At 30.8% G+C, this 11877-nt stretch overlaps 1 protein-coding gene across 3 annotated transcripts in view; it reads left to right on the top strand.

The window, feature by feature from the left end:
• The first annotated feature begins 386 nt into the window (after positions 1-386).
• The window catches only part of LOC413410 (IQ motif and SEC7 domain-containing protein 2), a 75886-nt gene continuing 64395 nt past the window's right edge, over positions 387-11877 (top strand). For 2 of the 3 annotated variants that reach the window (XM_006559147.3, XM_006559144.3), the window contains exon 1: positions 388-906. In XM_006559147.3, the coding sequence (XP_006559210.1) occupies positions 677-906 (230 nt within the window). In that variant the 5' untranslated portion in view covers positions 388-676. Of the gene's footprint in view, positions 907-11877 lie in introns of all 3 variants that reach the window. The other variant, XM_006559146.3, reaches the window with a different exon arrangement.

Genomic DNA, 11877 nt, shown 5'->3' with positions numbered 1-11877 from the left:
GTGAAAATATTCTATATTTAAATTTTATGTCCTTGTTTATATTGTGAATCTTCAAATATCAACATTTCTTTAAAAAATAATAATGCTGAAAGATATACCTATAATTAATAAGATTACTAGATAATTCATAAATTGATATAAAGTGTAAAAGAAATAATATATAAAATTTAAATCGAATGATTTCGATTTATTGAGAAAATAAAAATCGAAAAAAAAAACATATCATTTGAATGTTTCAATTCGAGATGGCGTAGTTCGCTACGATAACGACAGTAGTAATAAACCCACTCCAGTTCCAGCGAACCAACGAAACACGCATGCGCAATTAAGTATTTCTGGACAAACGATTCGATGGAATTGGAACAGGAACGATCGTGAATCAGGACTGACACGAGCCGAGAGGTGGCAATAGATGCAAGATGGCGAATACGCGATGAAACGGTGTTGTTTCGTGGATGATTCTTCGTTGATTTTTCACGGACAGAGTGTCCGTCCTATGTGATATTCGTGTTGGATATGGGGCTGGGGGCGTTTCTATGTGTGCCGCGTGCTGATAGTGGACGCGCGTGCCATTTGTGATCCCGTTGATCTCGTCGAGAAAAACGTTCGTGAGGCCAGTATCGAACGAGATAGGACGAAAACGTGTGTGCGCGCTCAGTGAAAGTAAACAAACGGTATGAGTACGGTACTGGGAAGTGTCGGTGACCCGGCCGGTCTTTTGGACCCCGATGTCGAGAGTATCCTTGAAGAGAAAAATCAATTGATCAGTCGACAATATGCAGAAATCGAGAGGTTGCAACGTGAACTTTCGGAGGTCATTGGCGAACGTGACGCCCTGCTTTGCGAGGTGTCAAAATTCAAGTTCGAGCGCGAGATGACTGATCTAACACGTCTACTAGATGACAGGTATTTATTTTAATTCTTTCTCGATTTATTTTAATTAAAATAATAAATATTATAAAGTTGTTTGCCATTAAAATATATCATACATATACATGTAAACCATTTGCTTGCAATTAGAAGCGTGAATCATAAAGCGTTGTTTCAAATCGTGAAAATATCATGGCACGTAGTATGATTGCAATCAGCACAATGACATTTAGTTTCTGTTGTGAAAAAGAACGTAGACACCGGTAATGTTAACGTAGTTACATCGGCATAAATGAAGATTTCGTGATATAATTCAACGGACAAAGACTTGGCATGCCTACAAATGTATATGCATATCGTGGAGTCGCAGTGGCGTATAAATAATGGATTAGTGATTTTTTACTTCTGGTATCTTTTGCGATATTTATCGATACTTCAAATTAATATTTTTAGTTAGAATGTTGTTTGCTAATGCAAATATATTAAATAACATTTTATTATATTCATATCATTATTTCCATTTCTATTAATTAAAGTATAATATAATTAGAATTATTCATAACGGAATATCGTATTAATCGTAATATCGATATATATCGTATAATCGAGATTATCAATATGGATTACTTTTGTTGATCGGAGATAAAATGCAGGTTATGGAATTTTCTAGCCAATTTTGATTAAATAAAAAATTCATAATAGAATTCATTCTTTATTGATTTATAATAACGTTACATACAGAATTTTATTACATTGCAGAATTTTATACGACACTAAAATTAATTTAAATATATTTTGTTATTAATTTTTATTTTAATATTATTTTATTATAATATAATATAAAAACACAAGATATATTTGAAAAAGTATTTATCATTTGATTGATTTCATATAATTTAATAATTATACATAATAATACGAATTACGTCATTTCGAATTTTTATTCGTGGAATATTATTACACGAGTTTTCTCTATTGTTGTAGTAGTTATATTATTCATTTCACAGAGTTAAGTTTTTCCATACACTTTTTAATTAGATTGTATGTGTAATATAAATATTTTAATACGATATATGCTGTGAATAATCAAGAATAATTAGCTTTTAACGTCATTTCGTTAATTAATTATCATAAAATTCTAATATAAATTCTAATTAAATATAAATTCAATTATATTATTTAGAATTTCATGTATTCACTTTTCAAATAATTCATAATTTGAAAAATTAAAAACATAAATGTAATTGTTATTTTATAATATTATAAGTATCGAGAATTAAATGCTAGTATCACGTAAATGATAAAAACGATAAAAGAATCGTATGATTAGTTTTTTCGAATTACAGCAACTAATAGACAAACAATTAACCTTGATGCAATTAGACTAATTTTTCTGTTCTAATTATCTACGACACAAGATAATAATACCTTTCTCATGCTGTATTGTATTTAAATTGACTTGAATAAATCATTCTGCGTTATCTAAAATTATACTATTAGCCGAACAATCGATAATATGTTCGGAAAAACTAACTGTACACCTATGATTCTCTATCAGATCGATTTCATATGCGTGCGAAGTTTTTCTGTGTCCGTGATACGATCATCGTCCTCAGGTTGTAGGAAACTATCGTGTTTCATCGTTCTTTGAGACGATCTCTTGTTAGGTTAGGTTAGATACAGTGAAAAAAAATTTGCGTAATAATTTTTTTTACTCTACTCGCAAAGGAGCGGGATAATTGAAATTTGAGAAGGGTGAAAGTTGTCTCGTTGAGTTTTTTGAATTCGATTTAGCTCGGTGTCGTTAGATTTGAATATAAAAGGGAATTTCTGCATTCACGCCGGAAGTTGAGCCGTAGATTTGAATCGTAGAACTTATCCAAATTATCATGGAAATTGATTCGAATTTCATATTAATAATATTTTAATAATATTTAATAATATTTTTCGATTTATAAATTTTCAAATTTCTTAAATTTTTTTGAATTTAATATTTTTCAAGATAATTATACATTATAGGATAGATAATTTTAATCATCTTAATCTTAATATATATCATCAAGAACAATAATTTTTCCTTATATAACTTAATCGACGATCTCTAAGTTTTTTAAAATTTTCTATTATATTTTTTATTATATTTTCTAAAGTTTTCCATTATATTTTTTCGTTGTTACGAATTTTTAAGACTTGAAGTTAATCGGTCGGTGCCAAATTTTCGGAATATTTGAATATTTCTATTAAAAAATTTTTTTAATAGAATTTTTCAAGATAATTCCATCCTAAGGATGCGAATTTAACTCGGTGAGGCTTATGTTCCCTAAATATGGCCTGTTCACGGTTGTGTGCATACGAGGGTACACACCAAGCCGACGATTTCTCACAAAGCCACGACTTGTGGATGTGTGAACTCGCAAGGTTAAGCACGCTTTGAGCTCCATATCGTCCATCTAAAGGAGCAAAATAGAAAGAAATGAATCGTTCCCACAGGTTGAGTCAGACGGATGTAACTACAATTCGTGCTTCTAGATTTACCTGCCATTACGAAACTAATTAATCATCGATTTTAATCGTATAATAATATATTAATTATTTATTAATATATAAATTATATTAATATATATATATAATATTAATATAATATATTATATTAATATATAAATTATATAATAATTTATTAATTTTATCAATTTATATTCGATGATAAATAAATTTCAGAAATTTTTATATATAATAAGATTTTTGATCATTCAAGAATTTTTTTATATTGGAAAAAATAATTTCCAATTGTCTTTTTTTTTTTTTTTTTTCAATTCATAACAATCTTGTCTACGATAGATTTATTTCAGATTTCTAACTTGACCACGTGACATTTCAAAGCACAATCGCGTCTATTTTTACACCATTCTGTTACCAGATCGATCGATTATCAATATACCATTGATAAAACTACCCCCCAAGAATACCTTTCATAAAGTTCATAAACTCGTGGCCTCGAGTTCTCGAATCCCTTTGATACGGATGATACTATCGGTTGACATTGGAAATCAAAAAATCAGAGTGTTAAAAAATATATGTGTGTGTGTGCAAACAAGTGGCGAATGTGTGTCAAATTTCTCCGAGTTTCCAATCGTGGCAGGCCAATTACCAGGTGTGGATATATTTGGTGTGACCGGTTAACCTCGGTTGTGCTTGCACAATATTGCAATCGAAAGCGTGCAATTCTTTCCACGTATCGGCCAGTCCTGGCTAAAATCGATACCCTATTCGAATCTGTCTCTCGATGGATTCTCGTATATTCCTTCTAGTCTAGTTTTAATCTAATTTCAACAATTCTTGGTCATTAGTTTCCTTTATGGCATTCATTCTTCGTTATATTCGGTGCGTTTCGATTCTTTTCTTTTTTAGGTTAGGTTTCGTAATTTATAATATACTCGGGTATCACGAAGTAGATATATCTATTTTATAATATATTGCGGAAATATTTCGCGATCTTTGGGAAATTTTTCCAAAATTTGGCCATTTTTTTCGGAAATATATTTATCCTTCATTCGATTCGCCATTTTGTATCAATTTCTTTTCAGACAGTATAACAGCTGCGCAAACGAAGTTCGATCGCGATAAGGTTCGATATATCGTCGAGAACTATCGAACAGCTGCTACTATTATTGACTTGGCAGACTGTTTATTAATACTTGGAAAGTTGGAAGTTAATTAAGAGCGTACGAAGTATTAGACACGCGAAGTTATATGATGCAGAACTTGATGATCTTGTATAAGGAAACTTTTAAATGATATTTTTCATATTTTCTTTTTTTTTTTTTTCTTCTTCTCTCTTTCTTTGGAATAAGATGATGGATTGTTCCGTTAACTGAATATACGCTATTCAAGATGGAAGATATATCGGATATAAATTGATCCTCTTTATAAATATTTCAATGTAATTCCATTTTAGATATATAATATAGCTCAATCTCATTGAAGTGCATGCATTGAAATACATGCTCTTTTCGTATGTCCACGGCTCAATTTATCATCTGCATTCGTGTTTCTTGAATACTCAAACGTATAATAATCGAATACAGATTTGTTGTTTTTTATATCAGTTGTTGAATCGAGTAATGATCTTTAAATAATCTGCTATTATACATTTTATTATTAATAAATAATTAAATATCATTATTATACTACTTATTTTAATACGAAATGTTAAATTCATTTTATATTTTTAAAATAAAAATATAAAATATAATTATAAAATATTTTACACTCGAGTTTTCCATATCAATTTTCTATATAATTTTCCTTCGTTAATTCTCATTCATTTACAATCGTCTCCATCGTCCAATCTAAACGCATTATCTTAATTCTATTCGTTGAGAACGAAATGTCTCTATTCATCTGTGATCTAGAATCTTCAATCTTACATTTGAAAGGAAAAAGTACTTTTAATTTTACCCTCAATTTTCTTTCATCATTTTTCCAATATCTTGTACAATACGTTTTAATTCTTTTTAGAGGCTAGGGAATTTTTTACAGGGATTTTCTTTTATTTAATATTCCATTAGAAATGAGATTATTAATCTCGCATTGAAAATTAGATTCAATCTGTTTTCAATTAATTTGTTATACTGTATTTATTACCAAAAAAAAATTTCTGTATAAAAAATCCTCCTGTCATTCCGATTTTTGTTCCAAAAAACAATAATATATTCGTTCTTTTTTTTTTAAATTTCTGATCATTTTTTCCCCCTATATCTTTATATAAAATTGAAATTTTTCTTCGTTGCTATAATAAATTGACGCGGGGACCGTATTCTCCAGTCATCCTTATCAATCTCACTTTATTTCCCCATTTTATACAGAATATTCCTTGATAATAGAGATTGAAAACTTTCTCGATCGGTATAATCAACGGTAAATTTTCCTCGGTACCTGATCTCTGCGAACAAAATGTCCCTAGATAATAGGTTAGGAAACGATGGGTGGGCATCGATGGAACCGACTCGAACGGACGGTTAATACGACGTTTAAACAGAAGAGTTGGATATAAAAGTTAGTAGAAATGTGAGTCGTGCTAGATTATGGTCACACGTTGTTGGCTTCTCTGTGATTTCTCTCCGTCATTACAAAGGGAAATGAAAAGGAAAATTGTGTGGCTGTTATTTGATGTAGCGTGAACGTCGAATCTTTCTTTTTTTTTTTTTTTTTTTTTTTTTTTGAAAGAAATTTTAATTGATGATTTCGCTCTTTCGTGATAAATTTCTCATGAATTTGGTTTTTTTTTTTTTTTAGTGTTCGAAGAATTTATAATAAATGGGTTTTAGAAAAACTTGGGTAGATTTAAATTTTTGGAAAAGGATATAAATTGTAAAAAAAAAAAAATCAAATAAAAGTTGACGATTGAACGTGTAGATTTCGTAAGGAGATAAATTGAACGAAGAATGGTGAAGGATTGCCAAGAAATATAATAACTTGTAAGAAGTATTAATTGAATACATATATACTCTAGTTTCTTGAGTGGGCTTCAAGGTTTTTATGACCTTTTTCCTCGATAAAAATGCAACTGCACACTTTCTAACATTTTTGGAACCATGCCATATCGATCAAGACTAGTAAGGTCACAAGTGAAACCCTACCCTTGTTCCATTCTAAATATTCCATTTTATCCCTTGGAGAGACATCGTCTTATTAAAAATTTTAATTTCAAATATGTGAAATTTTAAAAATAGACGTGCAAATTAAAATTTAAGGTAATTTTGAGCATTAATTAACGAAGAAATCTTAAAATATTAATTGTGAGATAAATCCTTAATTGATTGAGTAACAAAAAATTTTAATAATTTAAAAAAATGAAATAAATTTATAAAAATTGCCAAAATTATTAATAATTGTTTAATGAAAAAAATCAAGTTAGTTAGTTAATTTATAATACAAATTTCGGCAATTCCAAAAAAAATTAAAAAATTCTCAGAGAAATATAACTAGGAAAACATAATCAAAGATATTTAGGAATATAGGAAATTATAATTCGCAAGATACCTGAAAAACAGGTTTAAGGTCTCTTTACAATTAATATACTCATGAAAGTATAATTTTCGATGAATTTTTTTTTTTCGATATCTACACGATCATTTGCCAAACTTGCTTTTCCGTTAAATATCACAGGTCATCGATACTAGCCTTTATTTTCTCCACAATTTTATCATACTTTTTATCATACTCCTTTTATCATACTTTTTAAACGATCTCTTCAGCTAATCCTTTGTTCGAATTATCCTAATTGTTCATTAAAAACGAGCAAGAAATCTCAACTAGTCTTAATTGTTTGAGTTTGAAGCTTTCATACTTGAGGATAGGTAAATTAAATCTCTAGGAACTTTTCGAGTGCCAACACTGCTAGATGTTGCTCGATTTTCGGTTAAATTGATTAATCACGTCTTCGAGAGTTTCACGAAGTATAAAGTATCCAAAAAATATGGAAATTCGAACTTCACTTCAATTAATCTCTAGGGAAGATTTTTAAAAATTTATACATGGTATAAATTAATTTTAATAACATTAATAGCTCTAGCTTTGAAATCTGTTTAACAGAACGAATCAAACAATTGAATTCAGAAACTCTAGAATTTTTTATTAACAAAATTTTAACATGGTTGAATAAATCCAAAAGTTAATAAAAAAAGAAAAAAAACTAGGATACTAAAGCAATATTATATACAAGACGATAAATTTTATAATAATTGATAAAACTTGTGTAACGCGATCACGAAACATTCATTTTTATCCTTTCATTGATATCTTCAATAATCAAATTTCAATCCTTATCTTCTTCTCCATTTGTCTTTTTCGTTCTTAACCCGTTTGATTTGATTAATAAATAAACAATTAACAAAAAATATATTTCCATTCGAAGAAATAATTATTCGCTGCTACTCCGTCATCGTATCGTATTCATCCGTACATTGTCAACCGAAGTCCCGTTAATCTGATTCGAAATAAAAGAACGGAAAGTTTTAAGAAGCGTAACGGAAAACGAAACCCTTGGAAATCTTTTGGAAAAAATTTCGAGAGAAGTGTCCCTACGGCCAAAAACCCATGAATCCCCCCGTTTGTTCCGTGTAGGACAAGAAACACATCTGTTGGACGCGTGTAAGTCGTCGACCGTGCGAAACGGCAATTACTCCTGACCATTCTGCGGGGACAAATCTTTCGACCCATCGAAGACGTCGTAACCGACACGTTCCCTCCAGATGGAAGTTGGATGGGATACACTTGTATAGGAAACTTATGTGGGACACCTCTTGGAAAAGATTCTTGGAATCGTAAACCTCTTTCCTCGATGATGGTGGTAAAAAAAAAAGGAGGAAAAATAAAGTTTTCGGCTTTTGTCTCTTCGGGCCTCTCCGTTTCCTTTCCTCTCTCTCTTTTTCTCGAATTCCAACCACTATTCTCGATTCTTTTAAGTGGAAAGTTTCGGTTTCCAACTATTTCTTATTTTCTCGTTGAAAGGAGCAAATTCGGAGAAGCTAGTCTTTCGATATTAGAAGCACGTTTAAGTAAATAGTAGGAATCGTTGAAGAGAGACTTCGATTGAATATCTATAAGATATTATATTAGAGTAGAAGTTTGTTTTATAAAGTGTTTTGTTTACTTGGATTTTCCCAATTTTGTCAATCATCGAAGTTTCTTTTTTTTATTGATAAACGTTGAGCGTTAAATTTTTATTAAACAAAGAACGATAAATTAAAATTAAAATGGAAACTTGTTTTGATTATCTTATTATTAAGCTTATCAATATTTATGAGAGGTGTTTATATAATCGATGCTTCGAGCGCGTTATTTTAATCTTTGTCAAATATTTGATATTATTTTCATTGTTTACCGTCGCTTTCCTTTGTGCTCTTGAATTTTCGTAACTTTATGTTTTTGAGATAAAAGTTTTCGTGTGGAAAAATATTTGGATGTTTTTTTCATTTCTCGATTCGATATTATTTCGCGATAATTTTTTTCATCGCGTCGTAAATAACAATCTATTATTAGAGCAAATTTTACCGTCATATTACTACAATAATTAGTAATCAGATAATACATTGTGTGCAATATATCTTTGGAACAATCGTTAATTCGTTTTTCAGAAGATTTTAGATCTATGAAACGTGAAATATTTTTTTTTGCTAGGAACTGGTTAAAACTGTCGTTGCACGCGAACCGTACTATGTAATCGTGAAATTCAAACTACTAACTACGGAACAATAATCAGGATCTCATAAAAAATAAAAATAACATCGAAAAATTTCACCACATTTTGTCCACGATACTTCGTTCTGTTAAAAATATTCGATATTCAAAATAATGTACCTACTCGTTATCAAACTTTCCTTTAATGGATATTCGTTTATGTAAAATTTCAACGTAACCGAAATGCAAGCAAAAGGATACAAAATATCCAAGATATACATTATGATGTTTGCGAAATAATAATAAATTTCTATATTAACCTCCATTATTTTATTCGTAATAAAAATAAACATTCAAATTGTGCTTCATCTGTCTGATCCCTTTTATCCCCAATGACGCTTATTCGATTACTTACGAAGGATTTTCGTAGATATTTGAAAAGATATTTCACAGGATGTAATAAAACTATCGAATTATTGTAAAAATAATAGAAAAATGGTTTATTAAAGAAATTATTTAGAACGTAAAATTTCAAAGCATTCTATACGAAGTTGAAGTTGTTCGGGACAATTTGGACAGAAAGTTGTTGCCTGGTGTACGTTTGCTATCTTTTGACATTGGAACGAACTAGGGCAGAAATTTTAAGCAATTATACCGCTCGGCAAACATTCGAAGTGTTGGCGAGGAGCGGTGAGGCGACGAGCGAGGGAAGCAATGTAACTATGGAAACAAATGATGCGAGAGATTATTTTCGCGATACTACACCAGCGGTTCGCATCGCTAAAATATCGGTAGGGATACCTAGCAGGGAGCACACTTGGTAGAGCGGCGCGCGCAGCAGTCAACGCGTTGAAAAAGGGAAACAAAGAAAGAAGCGAAGCGTTGGAAATTCGCGAAATATTCTAAAGAATCTCGATCGAACGATCCTTTTTCCCCCGTTTCTTCGCCTCGAAGATTTCGTGAACGTCTCGTTCGATATACGCACGTTGTTCGAATCGTTTCGAAATTAATTGGAATCGACGTCAGAAATAATTTTGCAGCGATACCCGTGAACATCGTCTGTCTCTCTCTCTCTCTCTCTCTCTCTCTCTCTCTCTCTCTCTCTCTCTCTCTCTCTCTCTCTCCTCGTTTCGTTTTCTTTCGTTGGTGAGAGGGCTTCGAAGGAGGATAAAAGCCTGGAAGATTTCGAACGTATACGCGTTTCGAAATTAATTGGAAACGACGTCAGAAATAATTTTCGTTGCAGCGATGTCGGTGAACATCGTCTCGTTTTCTCCTCTCTCTCTTTCTCCTCGTTTCGTTTTCTTTCGTTAGTGAGAGGGCTTCGAAGGAGGATAAAAATAGTTCGTTCTCCTCCTCCTCCTCATTCGTGGACCACTGCAAAGAGAACTTTGGATTTTTTCAAACCCCGGAGTGCTTCTTCCGTTTCCCTCCCCCCTTTCTCCCACACCCCACCCCCCCTCCTCCATCGCCATTACCCACTGTGTCTCGCGTTTTAAAAGCCTTCCTCTTCATGAATTTTTCATTTTTCCCAACCTCTGCGCGCACTGCCGAGTTATTCCTACCGCTGTGCGTGTGTTTTTCTTTTTTTTCTTTTTTCTTTTTTTTTTTTTATGGAAACGTGATATCGAAGGAAAGAAGAAAAAAAGGGAAGGAGGGGAAGGGGTGAACGTTCTCGAAGTTTCTTCCGATCTGATTTCGTATCGAACGCGAGGATTCCATTATTGAATTTAACGCTGAGTGATGAAACCACTCGTCAATTTGATGGATCTCAGATTTTAAAAATTCAAAGATTATTTTGTTAAATGTCATTTCTTTAGAAGATTCCCGGTGAAACAGAATTTTATAGATACATTGCATATATTCTTTGCAAAAATATCAATATTTGGTTTTGAATCGATGGTGTTTGATTTTTAAAATTGTTGAATTTTCCAGAACTAGAGATCTTTATTTTTATCGAAAAAAAAAAAAACATTTACAAATATTTGATTCATTCTGAATTCTCTAGCGAGCAATCGTAATTTTTTTTTTCGAGCTATGCAAAGATTGGATCTTTTATTTCCATATTTTTCTTTTTATTATTTTAAACAAAACTTCAACAAAATGTTCGAATGTTTAAATTTTTTAACGATAAAAATAAATACTCATTTTAAGAGAAATTTAACTTTGGGCCAAATATTTTTTAGAATTCCATATTGTAAAAGATTTTGTTCGAATATTAATTTAGAAACAAATCCTCATCGAGTTTTTTTTTTTTTAGTAATTGTTTCGTCATATTTAACAATATAAATTTAAATCAAAGAAGTGTTTGATAGTGTAATTGGAAATTTTAGAGATACTCGAGGTTTGATAATTTAGAAATGAAATTGATTCGATTCGATTATCGAACGTTTAAAGTAATATTCGCGATATTTTGTAGAATGATTTTCAGACTTATATCTTATCCAAGTATAAAAATATGAATTTAATATGAATGTGTGATACAAATCAAGAAAAACATCTGTCCTTGATTCGCTCTGATTCCAAGAATACTTCACAACTTCGATAATAAAGATAATTCTGAACTTTGCTAAATTTACACAAATTTCTATTTTAAAAAACCATAAAAATAGAAAGTCACGATATATTATTAAAAACGTAAGAAAGAAATAAAAATTGAAATTAAAATTCACCTAGCAAAGACAGTATTCCATTTTTTCTTTATTATCAAACGATATTATAATAAACCGTCGAAAAAAACTCTAGAAACATATATTTTTCTAACATTCTTTCTTTGCCTCCTAAAAATTTATCACAACAATTTCCTCGAACAAAGACGAAGCCACG

Source organism: Apis mellifera, linkage group LG7 (genome assembly GCF_003254395.2).
Source record: "Apis mellifera strain DH4 linkage group LG7, Amel_HAv3.1, whole genome shotgun sequence".
NCBI classification, from domain to species: domain Eukaryota; kingdom Metazoa; phylum Arthropoda; class Insecta; order Hymenoptera; family Apidae; genus Apis; species Apis mellifera.
The sequence above is the reverse complement of the archived record's forward strand: the minus strand, read 5'-3'. Positions and strand labels throughout refer to the sequence as shown.